The sequence below is a fragment of the Perognathus longimembris genome, chromosome 3, assembly GCF_023159225.1.
Source record: "Perognathus longimembris pacificus isolate PPM17 chromosome 3, ASM2315922v1, whole genome shotgun sequence".
NCBI lineage: Eukaryota > Metazoa > Chordata > Mammalia > Rodentia > Heteromyidae > Perognathus > Perognathus longimembris.
Window position 1 is genome coordinate 117,698,871 of NC_063163.1, and position 27,769 is coordinate 117,726,639.

Genomic DNA, 27,769 nt, shown 5'->3' on the forward strand with positions numbered 1-27,769 from the left:
AAACATAGCCTTTTCCAGGGAGTGGTAGAGGGCTCATCTAGTATGTACAAGGTTCTGAGTTCCATCCCCAGAACTGCAAAAACAAACCAAAATAAAATAGCCTTCCCCTAGAAACTTGGCTGTGTTTGAGTTGGTGGTAAATAAGCAGGGGTAGTTTAAGTACATGGGGGGGGGGCAGGGTTAACAGGTGGGACCTAGTTTCTTCTACAAGAGAACTGTTGGGACCTTGTCATATTTCTGTCCTGTCATTCAGTCTCCAGGATCCTGGGTCAATCTAGAATTGAGATGTGCCCATCAGGGCTGCTCTTCTCTGTTCAAGGTCATAGCCCACGGTGCTATTGAGTTCTCCATAAGGAGACTTTACTGTGTGGCTCCAGAGATGAACGACGAGTCTCAAATATCTAGAGGGTTGAGTCCAAACTGGCGCAGCTGCTCCTTGTGCCTGGCGTGGAGTCTCAGGACGTCTCCATCCCACTGAGGCCTCACGGCTCTCATCCTGGCCAAGAGCTGGTCCAGACTGCCCTGCAGACACCACGCTGCTTTCAGCTCCCAGGAAGAGAGCACGGGGTGGGCCCGCCCCGGGCTGGTTAGCAAGCTTTCCTTGCCAGTGGCTTTGCCTTCTCTTTCCCTCCCGCACTCCATTCCTCCCTTCCTTCCCTTTCTTGCTCTCTGGTTGACTCACAGGATCCTGCCTTAGCCTGCCAAGTACTGACATTACACAGGCATGCATCACAGTAGCAAACTGCCATTAGCTCCTTTTCTCCCTCCCTCCTTCCTCCCTCCCTCCCTCCCTAACAGTGCTGAGAATCAATACTCGGTAGGCAAGTGCTCTACCACTGACTTCTATCCCCAGCCCTTGTTTTCTTTTCTTTTCTTTTTTCTTTTTATTTATTTATTTGTAGACAGGGTCTCAATGTGTAGCCTGGGCTGGCCCTGGATTCACTATGTATCTAAGGTTTCTGTGAACGTGTGTGTGTGTGTGTGTGTGTGTGTCTTTGTTAGTTATAGGGCTTGAACTCAGGGCCCAAGTGCTGTCCCTGAGCTCTTGCTCAAGGCTAGTGCTCTACCACTTGGAGCCACAGCTCCAGTCCTGGTTTCTAAGTGGTTAATTGGAGAAAAGAGTCTCACAGCCTTTCCTGTCTGAGCTGGCTTTGAACTGTGATTCTCAGATCTCAGTCTCCTAGGATGACAGGTGTGAGCCACCAGCCCTGGGCAGCTATGAACCTTTGATCTTCCAGCTTGTTTCTCCTGAATACTAGGATTAAAGGCATGCACTACCATGCCTAGCTCGGTCACTGTTTTCTTAAACTATAGTCTTATCTTATCTCTGGCTGCCCTCAGGATAGGGTGATGCGTCCACTCTGGCCTGTCATCGTGACACTAGGAGGGGGTGTGGGCAGAGAGGAGCTCTGGGTGGCAAGCGGCTGGCCACCAGGGGGTGGTGCTTACATGTAAGAGTTCTTCATACTTGGCTTCCATGTCTTCCACGTGAGCCCGAAGCTGAGCCAGGACCTGGTCCCGCTCTCCAAGTGCTTGCTCAGCCTCTTCCCTTGCAGTCTTCGCCTTTCTCTGGCATGTCTCTGGGGCACAGGGCAAAAGGATTGGCAAAGACAGGATGGTGACACTTGGCACCTGAACAGTTTCTAAAGGCACCTTGCATGGATCACGACAGACTTTAGCAGGGTCATCGACTTTCCTGTTGATTCTGTAAACAGCCTCGGGCAAGCCAGGCCAGTAATCCTAACTACTCAGGAGGTTGAGATCTAAAGATAGCAGTTCAAAGCCAACCCAGGCAGGAAAGAGTCTGGGAGACTCTTGTGTCCAATAAACAACCCCCAAAAGGCTGGAAGTGGAGGGCTGGGAATGTGGCTTAGTGGTAGAGTGCTTGCCTACCATGCATGTAGCCCTGTGTTCAATTCCTCAGTACCATATAAACAGGAAAGGCCAGAAGTGGCTCTTGGCTCAAGTGGTGGAGCGCTAGCCTTGAGCAAAAGAAGCTCAGGGACAGTGCCCAGGCCCTGAGTTCAAGCTCCAGGACAGGTGGGGAAAAAAAAAAATCTGGAAGTAGAGCTATGGCTCAAGGAATAGAGTGCTAGCCTTGAGCAGAAAAAAGCTAAGGGGGGCTGGGAATGTGGCTTAGTGGTAGAGTGCTTGCCTAGCATGCATGAAGCCCTGTGTTCAATTCCTCAGTACCACATAAACAGAAAAGGCCAGAAGTGGCTCTTGGCTCAAGTGGTAGATTGCTAGCCTTGAGCAAGAAGCAGCTCATGGACAGTGCCCAGACACTGAGTTCAAGCCCCAGGACTAGCAAAACAAACAAACAAATAACAACAACAAAAAAGCTAAGGGACAGTAAACAGGCCCTGAGTTCAAGCCCTAGGGGATTTGACTTGCCTTCTGCATTTCCACTTCATTTCCTTGTAACAGTCAGCTAAACTAAGAGGCAAGGCATTGTGTTCAGGAGAGAGACAAAACAGTGTATGAGGGAACTAAGGGACAGAACTTGTAGAGATCAGCAGAAGGGGAAACAGAGTGAGAAAATGACCTTCTGTACCTATGGCTCCAGGGTTCTGGCCATTCTGAATCCTCTGCTGAGAGGAGAATCAGGTGAAAAGGGATCCACATTCAAACTCAAAACAGTAGCTTTCAGCCTTCTAGAGAAGGATCCTCTAAGTCCTCCTCTTCATGCTGGGGGGCAGTCATTGGCTCTTGGAGAGAAAGGGTAGGGGTGTGGAGTGAGGGGCTACCTAGCTGCTCCCGAAGGTCCCTGGCTTGCTCTTCCAGCTGCTTGTTTTGGGCTGCCATCTTCTTCTGCAGGGCTTGTTGCTGGCGGCTCATCTCTGAGGTGGGGAGCCAGAAACCCAGGTTGAAATAAAGGCATAGAGAGAAGAAATGAAGTTTCACCTGGGGAAGACTGGGTTTGGTCTAGAGGGACAGGAGCAGAAAGACTTTCTTAGGATGCTCAGAAGCTGGGAGACCCTAAAAGCTTGGGGAAGGGATAGGAAACCAGACCCTGTCCTCATGCTAGCTTGGGATGGGCATCTGGCCTTTTGCTCCACTCCCCCCCACCCCCCTGCAGGCAATGAGTGAGATAATAGCTTTGACTTCATTAGTGCTGGACAAGACATCAGGCATCCAGATTTAAGCGATCTGGAAGACCCCTGACTGGGAGACGCTCTTCTTGAAGGCTGAGACCTGGCCTGGCAGTTAGAATCTTCCTCTTTACCCTTGCTTGCATCCTTTAGCTTTCTTGGTTGGTCTTCTTCCAGGCCTGTGTCTGCCCACATGCTCAGCTAACCACCTACCTGCATATATAGCCTTTGTTTCGCTCCGGGCCCCTTCTAGCTCAGCCTCCAAGCCTTGCAACCTCTGGGTCAGCTGCTCTTTGGCAGCCTTCGCTCGGCGGGCCTCATCCCTTCGGAGAGCTGTAGATAGTAGAAGAGCCGTACTCAGAATTGATTGGGGGGGCGGTCCCACAGAATCAGCCCCCATGGGCTTCATTATGCTGGGCCCACTTCTGGAAACCTGGCCAAAGGATGTCCAACCTCTTATTTTGTTCCTCTAGAATCTCTGGGGCCCTCCCGCACGATGAAATTTCCCTAGGCTGTAAGTATAGCTCAGTGCTAGAATGCTTCCCTACCATGTGTGAGATCCTAGATTTGATCCCCAGTATCAGAAGGGGAAAACAATTTCTCCAACCTGCTCAGGCCTCCCAGAAGGAGGTGGTTAGGATTTGGCTTCATTCTGAGCTGTCGCTCCAAGCTGTCCACCCTCCATGGACACAGGTATGTCTCGGGCAGGACAGGGGCCGGTGGCTCACACCTGTAATCCTCACGACTCAGGAGGCTGAGATCTGAGGATGACCATTGGAAACCAGCCCAGGCAGGCAAGGCTGTGACTCTTCTCTCCAATGAGCCAGCAAAACGCCAGAAGTGGTGCTGCGGCTCAAGGGGTAGCATGCTAGCTTTCCGTGACAAGTTCAGGGACAGTGCTCAGGCACTGGGTTTCAGCCCCAGTCCCACAAAAAGAAAAGAAAAGAGAAATGTCCCATGCGAAACCTCTGTTACCACCAGACCCTTCGTGCTTCTCACCCAGCTGGTCTCGGAGCAGCTCTCTCTCCAGCAGCAGCAGCCTTTGCTTGGCTTCCGCCTCCACATCTGCCCTGGCAAGGTGGCAAAGCCTGAGTTGATCATGATCTCAGCCTGGGCTCCCTCAGCAAAGCGTGGGTTGGGGCTCCCTCTAGTGGGCTTGCTTGGGGAGGGGGGAGGGCAGGACCGAGACAGGAATGTTGGGTTTCTGGAAGGCACCTGTTGCCCAGACACCTGGGAAACAGAGTTTACAGACATGGGAAACTGGCGAAATCAGCTTGCAAAGCTTAAGTGGGTTCTGTCTGAAGACCTCTGCCTGGTGTCTGTGCCAGGACATGATGAAGCTGAGGTCCCCTGCCCCCCCAAAAGACCCTCCCCCCCCAAACAACATAGTGACTCACCAGCACCCGAGTTCTTTTTCTTCTTTTGTGCCACAGCTTTCCTCCCTTTGTCTTTACTCTTAGGCGGCATGTCCTTGCTCTCCTGGCAGAGGGAGGAGCTTGTGGGTAGGTCTGAACCCAGAGATGACCCCTTAGGTTGAGGCAGGAGTCTCCTCTCCAGGTCTGTCCCACACTTTCCAGAAGTTACCAGCTCTCTGTGGAGAAAGCAATGTTCCCAGTCCTCTTTTTTTTTTTTTTTTGTCAGTCCTGGGGCTTGAACTTAGGGCCTGAGCACTGTCCCTAGCTTCTTTTTGCTCAAGGCTAGCACTCTACCACTTGAGCCACAGCGCCACTTCTGGCTGTTTTCTATATATGTGGTGCTGAGGAATCGAACCCAGGGCTTCATGTATATAAGGCAAGCACTTTACCACTAGGCCATATTCCCAGCCCCCCGCCAAGTCCTCTTTTAGAGAAAATAAATGGTTTGCTCGCCCTCTTCCCATCTTCCTTATCCCACCTCTTCCTACCTGTAAGACCCTCTCTCTTGCCTGTGTGTGCACACAGAGGAGAGAAAGAATTCCACACAGATAAAGCCTGAGGAGGAGCCTGGGATCTGGTAGCCAATCAAGGTTGGTAAACTTGCCCCCCCTCCTCCAGAGGGTGGGGCTCAAACTGGTATGTTGAAGCTACCTGTTGTCCAGGCAACTGGCAAACACCACGTTCATAGGATGGTGGCACAGGCTAAATCAGCCCACAGTGCTTAAATCCAAAAGTCTTGGAGCAACCTTTCTGCCCTCATTCCCAAAGCCTAAGCATCATTTGAAGAGAAAGGGCTCGGAGCTGATTAGCTATGGCTCACTTCCAGAGAGGCACTGCGTGCAATTTGGAGACTGAAGTATATATAGAGATAGTTTGGTCCTCTTGCTGACATGGAGGAAAAGTAGTCATTGGGTACACTTGAAGATTCATTGGCAAAATGACATTAGACTTTAAGCAGAATACCTTCTTTAGAAAGATATTCTAGAGGGCACAAGGGAACAAACATTGGAGCAAGTAGGCAAGAAAGTGTTGTACTCTGCTGGGCACTGGTGGCTCATGCCTATAATCCTAGCGACCGAGGAGGCTGAGATCTGAGGAACCCAGTTCGAAGCCAGGCCAGGCATAAAAGTCTACGAGGCTTTCCTATCTCCAGCTAACCAGTAAAAAGCAGAAAGTGGAGGTTTGTGTGAAAAAGCCAAGTGAGAGTGTGAGGCCCTGAGTTCAAGTTCTTGTACTGGCCCCAAAGGAAAGGAAGTTCCACACTTGAGAGAAATGAGAGCAGGGGAGAGATGGTCCCGGGGGGCTCCGGGGTGCTGAATTAGGAGAAAGCAGGTGTTGGGGAAAGAGCTCAGATGGAGAAAGTAGGGAATTCTACTCCCCTGTCTGAATATGTGAACCTGGGCAAGCAATTTAACTGCAATCAGCTTCTTTCCCGGTCTGTTCGTCTTTGTTTCAGCAGAGTGTTTACAAGACAGTTTTCTCTTACAGCTGCTCTACTCCACTGTCCCCCACCCCCACCCCATTTCCTTAAGTGGTTTATCTTCAGACAGGTGTTGAAAAACTACATTGATGCTTCCTGTAGCATAGTTGGTTGGAGCTCCGAGCGCCCTCTAGTGGATGGAGCTTGATCTCCTGGGGCTCAAATTGTCCTTTTTTTTTGGCCAGTCCTGGGCCTTGGACTCAGGGCCTGAGCACTGTCCCTGGCTTCTTTTTGCTCAAGGCTAGCACTCTGCCACTTGAGTCACAGCGCCACTTCTGGCTGTTTTCTGTATATGTGGTGCTGGGGAATCGAACCCAGGGCCTCATGTATACGAGGCAAGCTCTCTTGCCACTAGGCCATAACCCCAGCCCCCCCCTTTTTTTTTAAATTGTTATTGTAAAGGTGATTGTACAGAGAGGTTACAGTTACAGAAGTCAGGTGAAGAGTGCCTTTCTTCTTGGGCACTGTCATCCCTTCTCTATCTCTCTCTCAGTCTGTCCCTCCCATCCTCACCCACAAGTTGCAAATTTTCCTTTTCAATTATTTTTGTACAGTGTTGGAACCACTTTGCCCTTTTGAGGATGCATCCTAGTATCTAGCGGGGGTGACCACGTACGGTTTGAAAAATACGTTTGGGGCACATATTATGCTTGATAGCTTGCTCTTAGCAGGCAGCGCCCACCCTTCCTCTAGCCAGGCGGTATCCTGGAGCTCTGCCATCTGTCGGCCACTTGGGTCTCTGAGCACCATGCTGGTTAGAATGAAAAGAGCAGGAGCATCCGGGCTTTGCTTTTTTGTGGCTTAAAGGACAAACAGACTCTTGCTTTCAGTACATCTCTCCTTCCCCATCCTCCTCAACACTCTCGGTTAGATGCCTGTTGTCAGAGGCAGGTATGCAAAAATAGACACAAGTCCTTTGAATGTAAAGTCTCGTCTCTGGCGCAGGGAGATTCAGGCCTAGACCAACACACGTGCATTTGATTGCTTGGTGGTTGGGACGCTTCAGTGACAGTTTGGACATTTTGTAGAGCAAAGAGAAGACAGAGTTGTTCTCTCAATTCTATTTTCTTTCTTTCTTGTATTGGGGCTTGAACTTAAAGCCTGGGCACTGTCCCTTAGCTTTTTCTTTAAGGCTGGCACTCTTCCACTTGAGCCATAGTCCACAGCTCCACTTTGTGCTTTCTAGTGGTTAATTAGAGATAAGACTCTGATAGATTTCCCTGCCTGTGCCCAGGCTGGCTTCAAACCTCAACCCTCAAATCTTAGCCTTCCGAGTAGCTAGGATTACAAGTATAGGACGTGTGTGTGTGTGTGTGTGTGTGTGTGTGTCTTGGGGCTTGAACTCAGAGCCTGGGTGTTATCCTTGAGGTTTTTTTTTTTTTTTTCTCAAGGCCAGTGCTCTACCACTTTGAGCCATAGTGACCCTACTATTAGTGATTTCTTTTTCTTTTTTTTTTTTTGCCAGTCGTGGGCCTTGGACTCAGGGCCTGAGCACTGTCCCTGGCTTCTTTTTGCTCAAGGCTAGCACTCTGCCACTTGAGCCACAGCGCCACTTCTGGCTGTTTTCTGTATATGTGGTGCTGGGGAATTGAACTCAGGGCTTCATGTATACAAGGCAAGCACTCTTGCCACTAGGCCATATTCCCAGCCACTATTAGAGATTTCTAAAAATAAAAAATACAATAAAACTGAAAATGTGGTATATAGGCACAATGGCATGTTAGCTATAAAGAAGAATGATGTTATGTAATTTTAAGGAATATGGATGGGACTAGAAAGTCTCATGTTGCTGTAGATAAGCCAAGCTCAAAAAGACAAATAGCACATATTTTTATATGGAATCTAGGCCTCTTATTGTTATTATTTTTTTTGCCAGTTCTGGGACTTGGACTCAGGGCCTGAGCCCTGTCCCTGGCTTCTTTTTGCTCAAGGCTAGCACTCTGCCACTTGAGCCACAGCGCCGCTTCTGGCCGTTCTCTGTATATGTGGTGCTGGGGAATTGAACCCAGGGTCTCATGTATAGGCGACAAGCACTCTTTGCCCCTAGGCCATATCCCCAGCTCCTAGGCCTCTTATTTTTGACTAGTTCCCAATAGTACCATCAGTTGGGAATCAAACCTTCACAACATGAGCTTTTAAAGTCCAAACGATAACATGGTATTCTTTTTTTTTTTGGGGGGGGGGCAGTCCTGGGCTTTGGACTCAGGGTCTGAGCACTGTCCCTGGCTTCTTTTTGCTCAAGGCTAGCACTCTGCCACTTGAGCCACAGCGCCACTTTTGGCCGTTTTCTGTATATGTGGTGCTGGGGAATTGAACCTAGGACCTCCTGTATACAAGGCGAGCACTCTTGCCACTAGGCCATATCCCCAGCCCGATAACATGGTATTCTGTAGTACCTGAAGTTTCATGCAGAGAATGCTGAGAGCCCACAGAGTGCAGCTTGTTAGTCTGGTAGCAGAAAGCTCACCCACAGGTTTCCAAGATGAAGGTTATTATTATTTGCTGGTGCTGGGGCTTGAACTTAGGGCTTTCTGTTCTTGCTTAGCTTTTTACTGCAGCTGATGTTCTACCACTTGAGCCATACCTCCCCTTCTAGTTTTTGCTGGTTATTTGGAGATAAGAGTCTTGGGAGATTTATCTGCCTGTGCTGATTTTGAACTTTGATCATCAGATCTCAGCCTCCTGTGTAACTAGAATTATAGGTATGAGCCACCAGCACCTGAATCCAAGACTTGCTTTTAGAAACACACTTCAGAGTTAACATCGAATAATACTGATGAAACTAGGTAGCAACGTTGGTATTTTGTCATCCAGCAGCATAAAACTGCAAGGTTATTTAGTCTGGAGTTTGATTTTTTTGTTTTTTTTTTTTTTGCCATCCCTGGAGCTTGCCTCAGGGCCTGAGCATTATCCCTGGCTTCTTTTTGCTCAAGGCTAGCACTCCACCACTTGAGCCACAGCACCACTTCTGCCCATTTTCTATATATGTGGTGCTGGGGAATCGAACCCAGGGCTTCATGTATACAAGGCAAGCACTCTTGCCACTAGGCCATATTCCCAGCCCTAGTCTGGAGTTTGAATGTGAATGTTAATCTTAGTATAGAGGCAATGGGGAGTGTTTAAGGAGGTGTGTGTGCTTGTTTCTGCCAGAATTGTATTTTAGGAAGATTATGGTGGCTGGCTGGATTGCAAGTGGCAGAGAAACCAGTGAGGAAATGGTTTCAATAACCTAAGGGAGCTGGATGTAGTGGTCCTCACCTGTAATCCCAGCGCTTGGGAGGGTATGGCAGGAAAATTGTAAGTTTGAGGCCAGCCAGGGCTACTACATTGGTTAAAAAAAAAAAAAAAAAAAAAAAAAAAAAAAAAAAAAAAGGGCTGGGAATATGGCCTAGTGGCAACAGTGCTTGCCTTGTATACATGAAGCCCTGGGTTCGATTCCCCAGCACCACATATACAGAAAATGGCCAGAAGTGGCGCTGTGGCTCAGGTTGCAGAGTGCTAGCCTTGAGCAAAAAGAAGCCAAGGACAGTGCTCAGACCCTGAGACTAAGCCCCAGGACTGGCCAAAAAAACCAACCAACCAAACAAACAAAAAGAAGCCAGGGACAGTGCTCAGGCCCTGAGTCCAAGGCCCAGGACTGGCAAAAAAATAAAAATTAAAAAAAAGGGCCTATAATTAGGGTGGTAGCACTGGGCTTGCCAAAGCTTTTAGAGTTTTTCCAAAGAATTCCGTAATTTTTCTTTGGTAGACCCTTTTAACTTTTCCGGGGTAGAAACTGATAAAAGGACTTTCTATTGATAGGAATTGATAAAGCAGGCTCTAAAATCAGTCTTAGATAAAGGCAATTGATATGCAAACTCAAGACTGTAGGCTGAATGAATGATGGTCTTTGAGTTCAGAGATATTTTTCCCCTCTTGAGGGCAGTACTAGATAAGTTCAAATGCCTTATCAGTCCCGGGCTTTGTTGAGGAGCCAGCGGAACTCAATACTTAGAGACGCATCTGAGCCTTCAGGCTTACAACCACAGTTGAGCCTCAGAACTAGCAAATTAAGGGAGGGTGGTTTCCTTCTTTGCTAAGGAAGTTCCTACTTTTGGAGTTCTTCCAACTGAATTTTTAGATTAGGGGAAGTGGAGGGCACTGGAAACTGCACTTCTGTTTGCAGGGTCAGAGTGAGAACCCTCTAGCTCGCAGCTTCTGTGGGTGGGGCGTCGGACTGCAGGCTTGTGTGGTGCAATGTTCTGAGCGCTGAGTGCAAATTCAATGCCCAGAAAAGGAGTTCATCAGAAAGGGAAGAAGAAAAAGAAGGAGGAGGAGGAGGAGAAAAATGTGCTTCGTTTCCAAGAAGCTAAGGATCTGGAAGACGGGACTTCAGCTTTTAGGGTGCCTTCAAGCCTTCCTCAGGCCAAACCCGGCTCCGGCAGTCCGCGCAGCACCAAGTTCCTGCATCTTAATGGAGAGGAAGATTCTAGGTGGTGGAGAAAAACGATTCCTTTTCTCCCATCCCACAGCGAGATGTAAATGACTGCAAGCTCAATTCCCACGTGCTTCCCGACGCCCCCTCGCCTCAATCGCAACGTCGTGATGACCCCTCTTCCCGGGGATACCAAGCTCTCGTGGCCCCCAAGGAATAGGGAGCTCCCGGCTTCTGCTCAGTGCGCAGACTCCACGCCGGGCCCCGCCCCTTCACTCCCCCGCCTCGCCAGCAGAGGGCGCAAGCACCGATTCCATTGGCCCCGCCCCGCGACGGCCCCGCCCCCAGGTATGGCCCCGCCCCTCCCCGCGTCGCCTCGCCTCCGTGGGTGGAGGGAGGAGGCGGGCGCGGAAGCTCGGGCTCGGCCGCGGCTTTCCGGGAGCCGCGGGCGCGCGCGGTCGGGGGGTCGCCACCTCGTCGGGACGCGCCCGTCCGCAGCCAGGCCCCGGCGCGCGCCCCCGCCGGGCTCGCGCTCGCCGCAGGGGCGCGCCCCGCTCCCCGGCACCGCCCCCTTCCCTCCGGGCGGCCGCTCCTCCCTCCCGGCCTCCCTCCCTCCCTCAGCTCCGGGAGCCGGCGGCGGCGGCGGCCGCAGCTGCCCGGAGAGGCCCCTCCTTCGCTCCCCGCGCCTTTCCCTCGCGGGCGGTCGAGCGGAGCCGGCCGAGCCGCCTGACCCCCCCCCCCTCCACCCCCTTCCAGGCCATGGCGGGCAACGTGAAGAAGGGCTCCGGCGCCGGGGGCGGCGGCGGCTCCGGGGGCTCGGGCGCGGGCGGCCTGATCGGGCTCATGAAGGACGCCTTCCAGCCGCACCACCACCACCACCACCTCAGCCCGCACCCGCCGGGCGCGGTGGACAAGAAGATGGTGGAGAAGTGCTGGAAGCTCATGGACAAGGTGCGGGGCCCGCGGGCGCGGGCGCGGGGTGGGCGTGGGCGGAGGGCCGGGGCCCCGGGGCCGGGCGGAGGAAGCGGGGGAGGGGGGGAGGGGGCGGCCGCGGGGCCGGGCGGCCGGACCGGGCGGGCGGGCGGCGGGGGCGGGGCGGGGCGGGCCGGCCGGGGGGCGTCGGGAGCCCGAGGGGGGTGGGGAGAGACAAAGATGGGTGGGGGCTGGGGGGAGGGCCGGCTGCGAAGCCACCGGAGCGGAAGTGCGGTTGGGGGTGCGGAGTTTGGGGCCGGGCGTGGGGTGGGGTGGGGTGCGGGGGGGGATGTGGGTCGCGCGGAATTGGGCCCGGGAGATGGGCGGGAGGGGGTGACGGGGCGCCCCGTCCGGTTTCCCGGCTGGGGCTCCGGGGCGGGAGGAGGGGGCGCGGAATGACTGGGGACTTGGGCTTCCGGGGTCGGGTTGAAGGGCCAGGGGCGAGCGCAGCCCCGCAGGCCGGCCAGCTGGGGTCGGGGTGCTCCTTGGGTTGTCACACCCAGGTAAAAGAGAGGGAGAGGTTGGGGGGGGGGCGGCCGGGAACTTTCCCGCACCTCTAGCAGGGGCTCAAGTGTTGGGTTAACCCTGCAAAAGGCCGGCACAGGTAGCCCAGCGGCGATTAGAGCCGTTCCCTTCTGGAAGGTGCGTTGGCCAGGCACGCTGAACCGCGCTCTGCCTCGTCTCTACATTGCTTTACCTGGGCTCTAGGTTGTTTTTTGTTGTTGTTTGTTTTTGTTTTAAACGGGCCCAACTGCTACTATATTTTTGGCAGGATCTATCCACAAACTTATCCGATAAACCTCTTTGATTACCTTCTTTTAATCAGGTGCGAACAAGTAACTCGTTTTATGTTTAGCCCTTTTAGTGTATCATTTGGCAGGATTTTACTTCCTTATAATTGTCTCTGTATCATGAAATAATAGCGCTTTTCCCAAGTATTTCAAAGTGTATAAACTCTTTGGTGAGAATTCAGTACTATTATCATGTTCATTAAGAACTTGTTTTGGCAAAACTCATACTCCAGATGAAAAGTGGTTTAGAGGATCTGGCATATAAAATGGTCTGTGTTATTTCCTTTAGGGTGAAATTGGCTTTCTTGGGTTCCTCCTTGGGCCTAGGTTCCTCTTCTCTAAAGTTCTTCATGGGTTGTTTTGGATTAAAAACAGCTATTAAAATAATTATAAAGCACTTGGTAAATGTAAATGTGCAATATAAGTGCACACAAGTCCTGTGTGAGAACACCCTTGTAGTGAATGTCAGTGGTGTAAGAGCCGCTTACTGTTTCATTTTTTCGATTATGGGGCTTAAATTCAGGGCATGGGTGCTGTCCCTGAGCTTTTTTGTGCAAAGATAGCAATCTACCACTTTGAGACACAACGGCACTTCCTGTTTTCTGGTGGTTAATTGGAAATAAGAGTCTTGTGGACCTTCTTGGTCAGGCTGGCTTTGAACTGTGATCCTCAGATCTCAACCTCCCCAATAGCTAGGGTTACAGGCCTGACCTACCAGTGCCTGGCTGTGTGTGTGTGTGTGTGCATGTGTGTGTTGGTACTGGAATTTGAACTCAGACTCTTGTGTTTTCTGCTCGTTGCTGGCCCTCTACCACTTGAACAGTTCCATCACTTGGTGCATGCCTTCAGTATGGCCTTTTTATTGGTTAATTGTAAACCCAAGGATTTTTCTGCCTGGGCTGGCTTTGAACCTGGATCATCAGGGGTCTCAGCTTCCTTATTGTAGGTATGAACCACCAGTGCCTGGCTGGGTAAGAGCCACTTTTTCAGAGGATTCCTTAGCATCACCAAAAGGGGAGAAATGGGATAGTAATTAATGTATTTAAAGTAATTTTATTATTAGAAGTTATGGCAAAACCATTATAGACAAGTGTGCAAAGGGCAATTTAAATGTGTTCAATGTTAAATAAATTACTAGTGTGGGGCTGGAGGTGGGGCTCAAGTGATAGATATAGCACCAGCATAGCAAGTGCCAGGTCCTGAGTTCAAACCCCAGTACCACTACCAAAACAAGAAAAGAAAAAAGGAAAAGAAATCAAATACACTCAAAATCTGAAGCTTTTTTTGTTTGCATTTTAGAGATTTACTATGAAGAACTGAAAAGATCTCTGGCTTAAGAAAAAGTGCATTTCTAATTATTTTCTCATATAGAACATGTGGGTGCATGTATCAAAATTACACTGAGAGTGACTTTTCTTTTTTCTCTCTCGTTTTTTTTCTTCCCCCAGTCTGAGGGCTTGAACCCAGGGCCTGAGCACTGTCCCTGAGCCTCTTTGAGCTCAAGGCTAACACTCTACCACTTGAGCCACAGTGCCGCTTCCAGCTTTTTCTGAGTAGTTTTTATTGGCAATAAGGGTCTCACAGACTTTCCTGCCCAGGCTGGCTTTGAACCAGAATCCTCAGATCTCAGCCTCTGGAGTAGTGTGAGCTACAGGCCTGGCTTTCCAGTTTTTTATTTTTTCAAAGAGAAGTCATGCTGGGCCCTGGTGGAATAATTTATCCTTCAGTTACAGGACTAACAAATAGCAGAAAAAAGCACTAAGTTCATTGCAGCACAATTAGTAACGGGATGTGGGACAGTTGTAAAGTCATTCAAGTCAAGCAGTGCGAGAATAAAGCATCCCTCTTGCTTTACAGAATGGAAAAGTTAGAAACTTATACTATCCTTGAAACTCCCAAAATTTAAAAAGCATTTTTGACTTAAAACTGTTTTGAGATTATTCTTGTAGTCCTCCCAAATTACTAAACATGATACAGAAAACCTCAAAACTGGGCTGGGGATATGGCCTAGTGGCAAGAGTGCTTGCCTCGTATACATGAGGCCCTGGGTTCAATTCCTCAGCACCACATATATACAGAAAATGGCCAGAAGTGGCGCTGTGGCTCAAGTGTCAGAGTGCTAGCCTTGAGCAAAGAGAAGCCAGGGACAGTGCTCAGGCCCTGAGTTCCAGCCCCAGGACTGGCCAAAAAATAGAGTCTCAGGGAGACTTTCCTGTCCAGGCTGGCTTTGAACTATGATCTTCAGATCTCAGCCTCCTGAGTAGCTAGGATTGCAGGCCTGAGCCACTAGTGCCCGGCCAGATTTTCTTAACATTTCACATCTGCTAGATTGCTCCATCTCTTAATTTTTTTTTTTTTTGAGATGGGGTGTTGCTTCCTGCTTTGAAATTTGCCTGAATTAAGATTCTCCTTTTTGCTGGCTGTAGCTAGATGACAGATCCTTGCCACCATGCCATTGAGGTGTGGAATCTTGCAAACTTCTCTGTGTGAACTGAACTGGAGCTGATGACCTTTCTCATTTCAGTCTCCCAAGTAGCTAGGACGACAGGTGTGAGCCATTGGTTGGTGCCTGGCTACCTTTGATGCTTATGTGTTAGAAATGGTTTTCCTTTTCCACTTTTTTATTGACAAAAGTGTTTTTTTGGGGGGTTACAATACCTTGATGGTCGCGTGCCATTATGTAAACAGCGAGGAACTTACTGACTTGTCACAGATATCTCCCACACTTACTGAATTTAGTCCTCAGTCACCATTTCATGCCTGGTTTATATCTTTGTTGGTACCAGAAATATATTATCCAATTTAGTGAGTTAGCTCTGGAAAAAGATTTTTTTCACTGCTTCCTCCAGTGTTGGTTGTAAGCAGATAGAGAAGTTGATGTAAGTCATGAGTTCTGGTCAACCTAGGTTCAGTTTACTAATTTACCAATTCATTAGGAAACTTAAGCTTATTATTGGAAAAACACTTAGACTAGATTGCCTGTTATTAAAAGCTAAACAGTGTAAGCCTTTTAAGTTTTTTCTTCTCAATATTATAATAAATATTGGCAGAAATATCTGTGAAGAAATGACTTGTAAATAGAACTAGGCAGAGGAGAGTGGAGGGAACAATCATATAATGATTTATGTAAAATTTTAAATGTAAAATTTTAAATGTCAAGACATTTAGTTTAGTGACAGATACAAAATTCCTTCTTAAATTTTTTTTTTTTTTTTGGCCAGTCCTGGGCCTTGGACTCAGGGCCTGAGCACTGTCCCTGGCTTCTTCCCGCTCAAGGCTAGCACTCTGCCACTTGAGCCACAGCGCCGCTTCTGGCCGTTTTCTGTATATGTGGTGCTGGGGAATCGAACCTAGGGCCTCGTGTATCCGAGGCAGGCACTCTTGCCACTAGGCTATATCCCCAGCCCCCTTCTTAAATTTTTGGTCAGTCATGGGGCTTGAACTCTGGGCCTAGGTGGGCCTAGGTGCTGTCCCGGAGCTCTTCAGCTTAAGGTTAGTACTCTACCAGTTGAGCCACAGCGCCACTTCCAGATACAAACTTCCTTTATGAAATAGAGCAGGCACAATGAGTTTTTCTGTAAGGGAGGGGTAGTAAATATTTTAGCATGCTGGCTGCATGCTCCATTCCATATTCTTTATTGTTATAGTTGTTTAAAAATGTAAAAGCCATTCTTAGCTTGCAGATGTATTGGGGGAAAAAAGACTGCAGATGGTAATTGGCATAGAGTGTTACTCTGGTTAATATTTTAGATCTCTACTGGTCTTTGTTTTGGTTTGCTTTTTCAGTATAAGGGTGGAAACCAGAGCCTCAAACATGCTAGGTAAGCCTGTACCCTCAGCTCTCTTTATACTTTAAGTTAGCTTTCATCGTTAAAGCATTAAGATGCTGATTATTTTTTGTTGGTTTTGGTGGTGCTGGGGTTTAAACAAGGCTTTTCTCTGGCTTGGCTTGCTTGCTTGGCTGCTGCTCTACCCCTGGAGCCCCATGACCAGCTGTGGAATGGGTTGAGACAGGGTTTTGCTGTGAGCCCTGGCTAACCTTGAACTCTTCTGATCATCTACTGTAGCCTCCTACATTCTGGGATTACAGGCCTACACCTGTTGATGATTTTTTTTTTTAATGAACTATCATGTATTAGGAAAAAAGCTTTCCTTTAAATATGAGATTAAAAATGTATTTTTTGAGTTTACAATTTTTTTTTCATGCCAGACACAATTCGAGACTGAGATACCAGAAAGTTGTGGTTCTAAGCCAGAAGCGGAGCTGTGGCTCAAAGCACTAGTTTTGAGTGGAAAGGTCAAGGACAGAGAACAACCCTGAGTTCAAACCCCAGGACTGGCCCACACATGCACAAAAATTTTAGGTGGGTGCTAGTGGTTCACATTTGTAATCCTTGCTACCCAGGAAGCTATGTTCTGGAAGATTTTGGCTCAAGGCCAGCTTGGAATGAAAAGTCTGTGAGACTCATTTCCAAATTAACTAGCAAAAAGCCGAGTAGAGCCATGGCTCAAGTGTCAGCATGTCAAGTAAGCATAGGCTCCTAAATTCAACCGTGGTACTGTCAATTTATTTTTTTTCTAAAACGTGATTATTGTGCTGGGCATAGTAGCTAATGATTGTAATCCCTGATGTTAGGAGGATTATGGTTTTTGGCCATTACGGGCAAAAAGTTCCTGAGACACTGATCTCAACAAACAAGTTAAACATGGTAGCACAAACCTGATTTAGCCATGTGGGAGGCAGAGGTAGGTGAATCATATAGCCTTAGACCCTATTTGAAAAACAAAAGTGAAAATTGGTGGTGGTATGGCTTAAGTATAGAGTACCAGGCCTGAGTTCAAACCCCAGTACCCCTGACCACCCAAAAAGTACAATTAGATCTTTTTTCCACTTCAGCTTTTCCTGCTTCTACCCACTTCCTGCCCTTAAAAGAATGTGGGATAAACTCCTGTTTTTTGGAAATGAAATGTGTTTATAAATCAGCATATTTCATTGGCCTTCTTGCTATTTCCCTTTTGCCTCTCCACATCTCTTCCTTATATGTCTTCCTACCTTTATGTACTGTACTCTCTGAGTCCCAAGCATGCCTCTAGGTATAAATTCTTTCACTGTAGAAGGTTGCCTGATAAGTGCTACATAAATAGTAAAGGACTATAGGGCAAGAAGTATAACCAAAGTGATAGTATGGGATCTCTTAAACAGGAAAACAAATAAACAGGAAACATCTTCCTTCTGGGTTATCTTAACCTTTGAAGCTTGTAAACTCATTGAGGGCAGGGACAGCACCTAGGCCTGGAGTTTAAGCCCAAGGGCTGGGTTTGTTTTTCAAGTAGTACAGCACTTGCCTACAAGCATGAGTACCTAAGTTCAAGCCCTAGTATTCCCTCTTCTTTCCCCCCAAAGTAAGTGGTCACTTAGTGTTACCCACACCATACTTGGCAAGCACTTTACCACTTGAGCCATGATCCCTGCAATGATCTGTACCATATCACATAGGTCTGTGTAAATACACTGATACTCTATTCCTTTGTAGGTAATTGCCTTAGGATGCATTTCTCAGAAGGCATACCATTAAGAGATGCATGATTGTACTTAGAAAGTAACTTCTCAAGGACACAAGTGCTCCTCACCCCACCTCATTCATTCCAGAATGGTATCAGTCTCTTGAATGACAGCACCATAATGTTTAGTATCAAACAACGAAATAACTATTAGCTACTTAAAGTTAGGAGGAAATATTTCTTCAAATTATGTGTTCTGGTTATTTTACATGGTGAATATGTTTGTACTTATTATTTCCCCATTACGCTAAATTCATGTTAGCTGTGGTGGCATTTACCACTATTTGTGTGTGTTTAATTTTAATTTTTTTTTTTTTTTTATTTTTTATTTTTTTTTTTTTTGGCCAGTCCTGGGCCTTGGACTCAGGGCCTGAGCACTGTCCCTGGCTTCTTCCCGCTCAAGGCTAGCACTCTGCCACTTGAGCCACAGCGCCGCTTCTGGCCGTTTTCTGTATATGTGGTGCTGGGGAATCGAACCTAGGGACTCGTGTATCCGAGGCAGGCACTCTTGCCACTAGGCTATAACCCCAGCCCGTGTGTGTTTAATTTTAACTATATACATGTGTATATATGTATGTATATACATAGAGAAAGACTCATTTTATCAGGAGACCTAAAATATTTATTAATAATCATTGACCAGTGCTCATCTTATTTACATTTATTTTATGCTTAATTTGTTCTTATGCAGTAAGACCTTACCACATCCCTTGAACTCAGTGCCTGGCACTCACTTGGCTTGCTCTCTTGGCTGGTACTCCACCACTTAAACCATGCCTCCAGCGCCTGTGCCATAAGTTGTTTGTTGTTTTTTTTTTTTTTTTTAGTTTTTTCTGGTTATTTTTCTCTTTTCTGCTGCCTCCTTTTTGGTTTAGGAATAGTTCCTTTCCGATTTGGATCACTTCAGTGTGGTAGAGGGAGTCCTCCTGTATGGGTTAATTTGACCATGAGTCTGTAGGTATGGCACCGATTATGTTTGATGATCAGAGAATCTCCACCCAAACCTTTCAGTTCAGGCATTGCTCTCCTTTTTTTTTTTTTTTTTTTTTGCCAGTCCTGGGGCTTGAACTCAGGGCCTGAGCACTGTCCCTGGCTTCTTTTTGCTTAAGGCTAGCATTCTACCACTTGAACCACAGCACTACTGTGGTGCTGTGAACTCGAATCCAGGGCTTCAGTCATGCAAAGCAAGCACCCTATCACTAAGCCATATTCCCAGCCCCTGTTGCTCTCCTTTTTTAAAATGGGTGCAGAAAACTCCAGGACTCTTGGGGGCTCTCGTGGTATGGTCTGGGCATATCTGTCAGGTCTACCTTTGTAATGCCAGTATGGCACACACATTGCTATTTGAAAGATACTTGATGTCTTTTCTGATATGCATGTGCTTGATGGCCTGGTCAGTTTCTCAGGTGTTCTTAAAGAAAGCACCAAGATTTTAACTTCTTGCTTTACACGATTTTGTAGGGCTTTCTGAATCCAGAAGAGTAGCAAACCATTTCCACAGGTCACCTCAGGCCACTTAGGACACATATATCTCTCCCGTCTCTATTTATTTTATTTTATTTTGTTTTTATCAGTCCTGGGGCTTGGACTCAGGGCCTGAGCACTGTCCCTGGCTTCTTTTTTGCTCAAGGCTAGCACTCTGCCACTTGAGCCACAGCACCACTTCCGGCATTTTTCTATATATGTGGTGCTGAGGAATCGAACCTAGGGCTTCATGTACACGAGGCAAGCACTTTACCACTAGGCCATATTCCCAGCCTCAGCAAGCATTTTACAACTTGAACCACATCTCCAGCCTGGAAGTTAATGAGTTTTTCTGAGTGCTGAATTCAGGTTACTAAAAGTGGCTATATCTTGTAAAAGTATAGTCAATGTAAAACTTGAATGTATTGTTTTCATGCTATTGACGATCTCTCCCCCAAATATAAAATTCTTCATAATCCCCTATGAAACATGAAAGAGTAGTTCATGTGACTAGTGACAAATTTTGGAAGGTAAGATTAGGGATAAGCCAGAGAAGATAATGTGCTCTGTTCATTTTTGGACTATTTTTAATATACTGTTAGACAACAGCATACACATAATGAGCTGATAAATGATGATCAGATTGATCTCTTCCTGTAGTAGACTTCATTTTCTATTCAACATACAACAATGTGCTATAAAAAAAAAATCACTTCTTCAACTGGTTAATCTAGAGCATGTGAAGATAAATGAACTGTTGGTTTGAAAACAAATCCTAAACTTCAAACACATTTTCCAATGAAGTTAATTTGGGTCTATATTGGGTTTGCTAGAAAAGAGAGGAGATGATAACACGCAAATATTGTGAAATATTTTCATGATTGGCACATTCTGTACTGGAAGGAAATAGGCGGGAGTAGTCAGGCAGGAGCACTGGAGGCCAGCCTTGCTTGTACAACAGACTCCAAAAGGAAGGGAAGGTGCGCTTATGATGTGGTATGTATCCACCAGCATCCAGACACTGGGGAGATGTGCTATTGCTGTGACATAGCTGTCAGAAATGAGCAGTGACAATCAAGGACTAGTAATTCCTTATATTGTAGTTTACAATTCTTGACATCTGTAGGTGTGTGTGTGTGCATGTGTGTGTGCACACGTGTATGCATGTGCTTGCGCACGTGTGTGCTATCCTGAGGCTTGAGCCTCAGGGCCTAGGTGCTGTCCCTGAGCTTTTGTGCTCAAGACTAGTGTTTTAAGACTTGAGCCGCAGCTCCACACTTCTGGCTTTTTTGGTAGATAATTGGAAATATGAGTCTCAGGAACTCTTTATCAAAGCCAGACTGATGCTGGGGGCCAGGTTGGTGGCTCATGCCTGTAATCCTAGCTGCTCAGGAAGCTGAGATCTGAGGATCCGGATTCAAGGCCAGCCCAGGCAAGAAAGTCTGTGAAACTCTTCATCTCCAATTAACCACTAAAAATCGGAAGCTGTGCTATAGCCCAAAGTGAGCTCTAGTCTTGAGCAAAAGAGCTCAGGGACAGCACCCAGGCCTTGAGTTCCAGTCCCACAACCAACAGAAAACCAAAAGGAAACCAGGCTGATTTTGAACTGAGATCCTTAGATCTTTGTCTCCTGAGTAGCTAGGATCAGAGGTGTGAACCACTAGTACCTGGCTACCTGGTTTGTAGATAGAATTAAAGCACATACACGCACACACACACACCCTCCATATGTCTTAATGTCCAACGAGAAATGTACTCTTTACATTTCTTGATTCATATAGCTTAAGAAACCTTTCCAGGGTCCAGGAATATGGCTTAGTGGTAGAGTGCTTGCCTCGTATATATGAAGGTTCGATTCCTCAGCACCACATACATAGAAAAGGCCAGAAGTGGCGCTGTGGCTCAAGTGGTGGAGTGCTAGCCTTGAGCAAAAAGAAGCCAGGGACAGTGCTCAGGCCCTGAGTTGAAGCCCCAGGACTGGCAAAAAAAAAAAAAAAAAAAGAAACCTTTTCACACCACCCACCTCACAACTTTTTTTTTTTTTTTTTAATGTGGATCTCTGGCTGGGAATGTGGCTTAGCGGTAGAGTGCTTACCTTGTATGCATGAAGCCCCTGGGTTCGGTTCCTCAACACCACATAAACAGGAAAAGCTGTAAATGGCACTGTGGCTCAAGTGGTAGAGTGCTAGCCCTGAGCAAAAAGAAGCTCAGGGGGCTGGGGATGTGGCTTAGTGGTAGAATGCTTGCCTTGCGTGCATGAAGCCTTGGGTTTGATTCCTAATTACCACATAAACAGAAAAAGACGGAAGTGGTGCTATGGCTCAAGTGGCAGAGTGCTAGCCTTGAGCAAAAAGAAGCCAGGGACAGTGCTCAGGCCCTGAGTTCAAGCCCCAGGACTGGAAGGAAAAAAAAAAGTGGATCTTGAACTGGTGTTTAGATGTGTCAAGTGATTTCTTTTAGAGAAGTGACGTAACATAAGTTCATATCATCTAGGGATCTTATTAAAAGGGAGAATTTGAGTAGGTCTGGGGTGGGGCCTGAGATTCCATGTTCCTGATGATTTTCCAGGAGCTCTCAGTGCAGCTGCTCTAGGGATCACGTGATATAACTCAAACTACAGAGACTACAGTTGCATTTACTGTAGAAAAAGTTGGTAAATTTTACTTCTTTTTTTTTTTTGTCGGTCATGGGGCTTGAACTCTGGGCCTGGGTGAGGTCTCTGAGCTCTTTAGCTCAAGGACCACTTGAGCCACAGTGCCACTTCGGTTTTCTAGTGGTTAATTGGAAATAGTCTCATGGACTTTGCTGCCTAGGCTGGCTTTGAGCCACAATCCTCAGATCTCAGCCTACTGAGTAGCTGGGATTACAGGTGTGAACCGCTGGCACCTGTCTGGCTTACATTATTTATTTATTAGGGATATATGTGTGCAGTGACTTTCATTGTTACTTTTTACTTTGTAGTGCTTAGTCACAACTCACAGCTCTAATACACTCTTCCCTCTCCTAAAAAATTAGTATCCCCATCCTTGTTTTGTTTTCATAGATGCAAATTTTCTATTTCTACAATGTGTCTCACACTTGTAGGCAAGTGCTGTACCACACCCTTTGGCCCAGAAATGGAAATTTTAAAAATAAAATGTTGTTAATAGTAAGATATCACAAGAAATGTACACACTGCCCTAATATGTAACTGTACCCTTTTTGCACAACACCTTGTCAAAAAAAATTTGTGTTCAATTAATAAATGAATTAAAAAAAAGTTGTTATACAGGGTGGGTTCCATTCATAAGCCAGGTAATGAATACATTTCTTTTTTTTTTGGACATTGTCAACAGAAGTGGAATTTTTAAATAAAAATGGCTCTGAGGTGTTTTTTTTTTTCTTTTTAAAAATTGTCTACTGGAGGGGCTAGGAATGTGCCTTAGGGGTAGTGGTAGAGTGCTTGCCTAGCATGCACGAAGCCCTGGGTTCGATTCCTTAGCACCACATACACAGAAAGGCTGGAAGTGGCACTGTGGCTCTAGGCACTGTCCCTGAACTCTTTTTTTGCTCAAGGCTAGCACTATACCACTTTGAGCCTCAGCTCCACTTGCAGTTTACATGTGTAGAGTGTTAGCCTTGAGCAAAAAGAAGCCAGGGACAGTGCTCAGGCTCTGAGTGAAAAAAAAAAAAAAAGGGCTACTGGGCCCTTTTTGCTCCTACCTCCTGTGTGTCAGGGATGCTCCTTGCCCTGTATTTCTATGGTTTTCCCTTATCAGATAAAAAATTGAGTATATTATAATTTTTTTTTTTTTTTTGCCAGTCTTGGGGCTTGGACTCAGGGCCTGAGCACTGTCCCTGGCTTCTTTTTGCTCAAGGCTAGCACTCTGCCACTTGAGCCACAGCACCACATCTGGCCGTTTTCTGTATATGTGGTGCTGGGGAATCGAACCCAGGGCCTCATGTATACAAGGCAAGCACTCTTGCCACTAGGCCATATCCCCAGCCCTATAGATATGTTTTGTGTTAATACTGTATATATAGGTTTCCCTGAAATATTTTTGTATGTTGGTACCAGTATTTGATCTCAGATCCCTGCATTCTTGCTCGGCTTTTTAGCTTAAGGGTAGCCCGCTACCACTTGAGCCACATCTCAAGTGTGGCATTTTTGCCGGCTAGCTGGAATTAAGTATCTCATGGACTTTTCTGTTCAGAGTGGGTTCAAACATTAATCCTCAGATCTCAGCCTCCCACGTAGCTAAGATTACAAGTGTGAGCAACTGGTTCTTAGCTCCCTGATTTTTTTTGAAGGACTGTGTAAAATTTAATGCATTCATATTGACAATTTCCTACATTATTTTTGAGCTTCAGTGTTAGAAATGAGGCTACAGTTACAGCCAGCATAGTTTTAAGTATTTCTTTAGATAGAAACTCCTAGAAATGAAATTGCTTGGTTAAAAGTATCATACATTGGGGTAGGAGGCTAGTTAGAGTACTGAGTTGTTTGTAGTCCCAGTCTCAGACATTTAAAAAAAAGCATCATACTTTAAACTTAAAAAATTATATATAGTCACATTGCTCTCAATCTGCTTTTATCAACCATTGCTTAAATAGAACTAAATTTAAATATGACAACTAATTTTTAGATAAAAATTATGTTGACACCTTTCTGTGGTCACCTTTTTTTTTCTTTTGGTTGATCACAGGCCTTGAACTCTAGGGCACTGAGTGAGCTCTTTTTGCTCAAGACTAGCACCATATCACTTTGAGCCATGGCTCCACTTGAAGTTTTCTGGTGGTTAATTGGAGATAAGAGTCTCATGGGCTTTCTTGCCTGGGCAGACTTTGAACTGCAATCCTCAGATCCTAGCCTCCTGAGTAGCTAGGATTACATATGTGAACCACAGTGCCTGGCCTATGATCACGTTTTTATTGATTACATAGTCAAATGCTAGAGCTCTAAGGATGACCCAGTGCTCCCACTTACATCTGTGATGCAACTGAAATGTGTAATATGGGACCGTCTGTCGGGGGGTGGGGGGGAATCATAAGCCAAGCCATTCTATGGAGACCAGAAATGGATTCTGTGGAGATGAGAAATGGGGATTAGGAATGGGAAGGGATTTCAGATGGAGCAGTTACCTCTGCAATACCCTGCTGCGTAGTTGTGTAGTAAATGGTATATGGAATCCAAAAGGGATGCTACAGTTACTTAATCTTTACCATTTATTTCCTTTTTGACAGTCTGAGATATGAACTCAGGACCTTGAACTTGCTAGGCAAAGGACTCTCACTTGAGCCATGCCCCAAACCCTCACTTAATCTAAACATTAAATTCATGTAAATTCATGCTAAATATTTGCTTTGAAGTTGGACTGATAATTCTGGATAATCATTTTTTTCAAAATAGAGTTCATGTGTAAAAATTGAACCATGAAGTTTTTTTAGAATATGACATTTAATTCCATATTGTATTGAATGTATTTGTCTGCAATTGGTGTGATAAGTGTAAGTAATAAAATTGGTAGTGAGTTATAAATGGCATGGTGATTTTAATAAATGCTTGTGGGTGGTATTTGAGAAGTGTTAATATAGTAATTACAATTCAAGAGCCTGAATGGAGTTTTGGTAAATCAATAGTGGAGACTAGTAATTAGAAGTAACAGGCTTTATTCTTGGGAGCAATGATAATATGTTGCAGTTAAAAAGTATAGGTTTCTGATTTGTCTCTGAAAAACAATCATGAGATCTTTTCATTCAAAAGCTTCACTCAGAGCTAGGTGTGGGAACCTAGCAACTTGGAGTTTTAAGTTCAAGGCCAACCTGATGACATAAGGAGGCCCTCTCTTGTCTTCTCTTTTTTGCCAGTCCTGGGGCTTGAACTCAGGGCCTGAGCATTGTCCCTGGCTTCTTTTTGCTCATGCTAGCACTCTACCAGTTGAGCCACAGTGCCACTTCGAGCTTTTTCTGTTTATGTGGTGCTGAGGAATCGAACCCAGGACTTGAAGCATGCTAGGCAAGCACTCTACCGCTAAGCCACATTCCCAGCCCCTTCACTGCATTTTTATGCTGTAAATTATTAAACTTCAAACTTGTGAGGTGATGGAATTTCTAAAACTCAAAGTTTTGAGAGACTTAAGAAATAATTTGGCTTCATTTATGGAGGCACTTTTATTGTGGACACTCAGGGAGGGGAGTAACTTGCTTGAAGTCATACCGCCCAGTGAGTGTGTCACTAGACTAGATCTCTGGATGTTTATCATAGTCTTTTCTACTATGCTTTCAGTGGTCCTAAGTTCAAGGTCCACACCTAGGAGGACTCCATGAAGATGCCCCCCTACTTGTTTTTAAGTCGGCCCCCAGTACCTGTGTTACCTAGGTAACTGGCACATCTGGAGGCAGTTACTTCCCCCTTCTCTGAGGCCACATCTAATCCACCTGGACATACACACGCACGCACGCACGCACGCCCTTGCTAGATAAGACATGGCCCTTCAGTGGTTCAGCCCTTCTCTGGCCATGAATCATCTCTGTCGGCAGGCCAACAGTTCCTGGAATAAACTTCTCTCCTACCTGAATGCTGTGTGGTATTCTCCTTTATTGGCTACCTACTTTAATAAACCTTACACTAAGCATTATTTTTTATGGTAATAAAGTTTAAAATTTTAGGTGTGACTGCATAACAAATGTCTTCATAGCATAGTACTTTATTCATTTTTATTAGCATATATTCATTGTATAAAGGGGCTATTTATTGTGATATTCCCATATATATGCATATATGCAGTGTGCCCCCTATTGCTTTCTACTTTCTTCTTCTTTTTTTTTTTCTAGTTCCAGGGCTTGCACTTAGGGTCTTGCACTACTTGGCTTACTTGTTCACAGCTGGTGCTCTACTACTTGAGCCATACCCCTGCTCAATTTTTGCTAGCTAATTGGAGTTTGACTCTCAGACTTTTGTTTCCTGGCTGGCTCCAAACACCATCCTTCGGTCTCAGCCTCTTGAGTAGCTAGAATTACAGGTGTGAGCCACTTAGTGCCCAGCTCACTTTGCATTTTTCCACAGATGGAAAACTTGGAAATGAGAAGTGCTTCTGTGGGTAGATGCAGTCTACAGAGACAGTAATATTTATTGAAAATTCACCTTGTTCAAGAATTGTGACACAAGTGAACTTTTATTCTCAGAATATTTATTGAATATTGGGAAGACAACAAATAAGAATTGTGTCCTTGAAAGTGAACAAACCTACATAGCTGTGTAAACTTACAGTTTTCTGCCTAATTGGAAGTTCAGTTTTCTGAGTGTTAAAAAGTAGCTGTATTCAAATTCAGAATAGAATTAGGCTTAGGCACTATTCTCTAGTTCTTCATTTTAAATGATCCATTTTCAAGCCCAGTTTTATTTCTCATTGTGATCATAACACTTTCCAGATTTTTCTGTTGACCTTTGAGCGTTGGCAGGAGCAAAGGGAAGCAGGGGGCCCTGGGGAAATTGTTATGAATGGAGTCGGTGGCAGTGGTACAGGGATGCTGTTGGCTTCCCAGAGCCAAGCATATTTCTTTTTGACATTGTTCTGAGTAGTACTGTAAACTTACAGGCAGAAGTAAACAAAGGCAGCCATTTTTGCTACTTGCAAGACTTGGAAAGCAAAATAAAATTCGCCAAATAGAGAACAGGCCTAGTGGAAAATATTTTGTCCTTCAGAAGTTTTTTGGGTAAAGGCTTTTAAATCTCATAATATATGTGCTTTGGAGGTTAACTATGATGCCCATTTAAAATTCATTAAATCATAAAGGCAGTTTGTTTAAGTTTTATTTTTATTTTTTTTGCCAGTCCTGGGGCTTGGACTCAGGGTCTGAGCACTGTCCCTGGCTTATTTTTGCTCAAGGCTAGCTAGCACTCTACCACTTGAGCCACAGTGCCACTTCTGGCCATTTTCTGTTTATGTGGTGCTGGAGAATTGAACCCAGGGCCTCATGTATACGAGGCAAGCGCTCTTGCCACTAGGCCATATCCCCAGCCCCTGTTTAAGTTTTAAACATCAACTATTGACATGATTTATTCACAAATTATTTTGGAACTTTTTTTTGAAGGAGGTTAAAATTTGGGGCTTATATAAAACTGGCTTCAACATTTCTAGAAATGGTGAACAGGAAATAAAAAACTTCGTTTTTATAATTTTATGTTGCTTTATCGTTTGAAAAGTCTTTGATGATTAGTTATCAAATGGAAATTTTGCAGTTCTAATAAACCTAATGATCCCATTTCTGAAGGCTCTATTCTAGGAAAATTATCTGTCTATAAGAATGAAATGCACAACATACAGGCAAGGAAGTCTAGCCTTTTAATCTCTCTTGTGAGTGGGAGGCCCTGAGTTCAAATCCCATACTGTTTAAAATAAAAATACAAAAAAGAACTCCCTCTTCCCAGGGGCACCACTAGAAATAGAGTAATAGGGTGTGATCATGGATTGTTTCTTATATTTTCACAGACTTTTCTTAATTCTATAAAAGAGCGTATAATAACTTCTTTTTTTTTTAATTTACAAAGGGGAATTGGGCTGGGCACTAGTGGCTCACACCTGTCATCCTAGCTACAT

The 27,769-nt window shown here is 45.9% G+C and overlaps 2 protein-coding genes across 4 annotated transcripts in view; one reads left to right on the forward strand and one right to left on the reverse strand.

Moving 5' to 3' along the window:
• Positions 1-58: 58 nt before the first annotated feature.
• Ccdc153 (coiled-coil domain containing 153) lies at positions 59-4,701 on the reverse strand. 3 transcript variants are annotated; one of them, XM_048343988.1, is made up of 6 exons: positions 4,490-4,701; positions 4,092-4,157; positions 3,306-3,425; positions 2,748-2,840; positions 1,450-1,580; positions 59-522 (listed from the first exon to the last, which is right to left on the reverse strand). In XM_048343988.1, the coding sequence occupies exons 1-6, from the start codon at positions 4,557-4,559 to the stop codon at positions 394-396; spliced, it is 609 nt and encodes a 202-aa protein (XP_048199945.1). In that variant the 5' UTR covers positions 4,560-4,701; the 3' UTR covers positions 59-393. The 3 variants fall into 3 exon arrangements, with proteins under 3 accessions (XP_048199945.1, XP_048199946.1, XP_048199947.1); XM_048343989.1 differs by lacking the exon at positions 4,092-4,157; XM_048343990.1 differs by lacking the exon at positions 3,306-3,425.
• Positions 4,702-11,082: 6,381 nt separating this feature from the next.
• Cbl (Cbl proto-oncogene) overlaps positions 11,083-27,769 on the forward strand; it is a 54,870-nt gene continuing 38,183 nt past the window's right edge. Inside the window, exon 1 of the mRNA XM_048343984.1 lies at positions 11,083-11,352. Coding sequence (XP_048199941.1) covers positions 11,161-11,352 — 192 coding nt within the window. The 5' untranslated portion in view covers positions 11,083-11,160. The remainder of the gene's footprint in view (positions 11,353-27,769) is intronic.

Coding starts and splice junctions, on each gene's coding strand:
- Ccdc153 (XM_048343988.1), bottom strand. CDS start 4,559: ATGCCGCCTAAGAGTAAAGACAAAGGGAGGAAAGCTGTGGCACAAAAG. Junction 4,158..4,489: donor GAAAAAGAACTCGGGTGCTG/GTGAGTCACTAT, acceptor TTGCCAGGGCAG/ATGTGGAGGCGGAAGCCAAG. Junction 2,841..3,305: donor AACAAAGGCTATATATGCAG/GTAGGTGGTTAG, acceptor TCCCCACCTCAG/AGATGAGCCGCCAGCAACAA.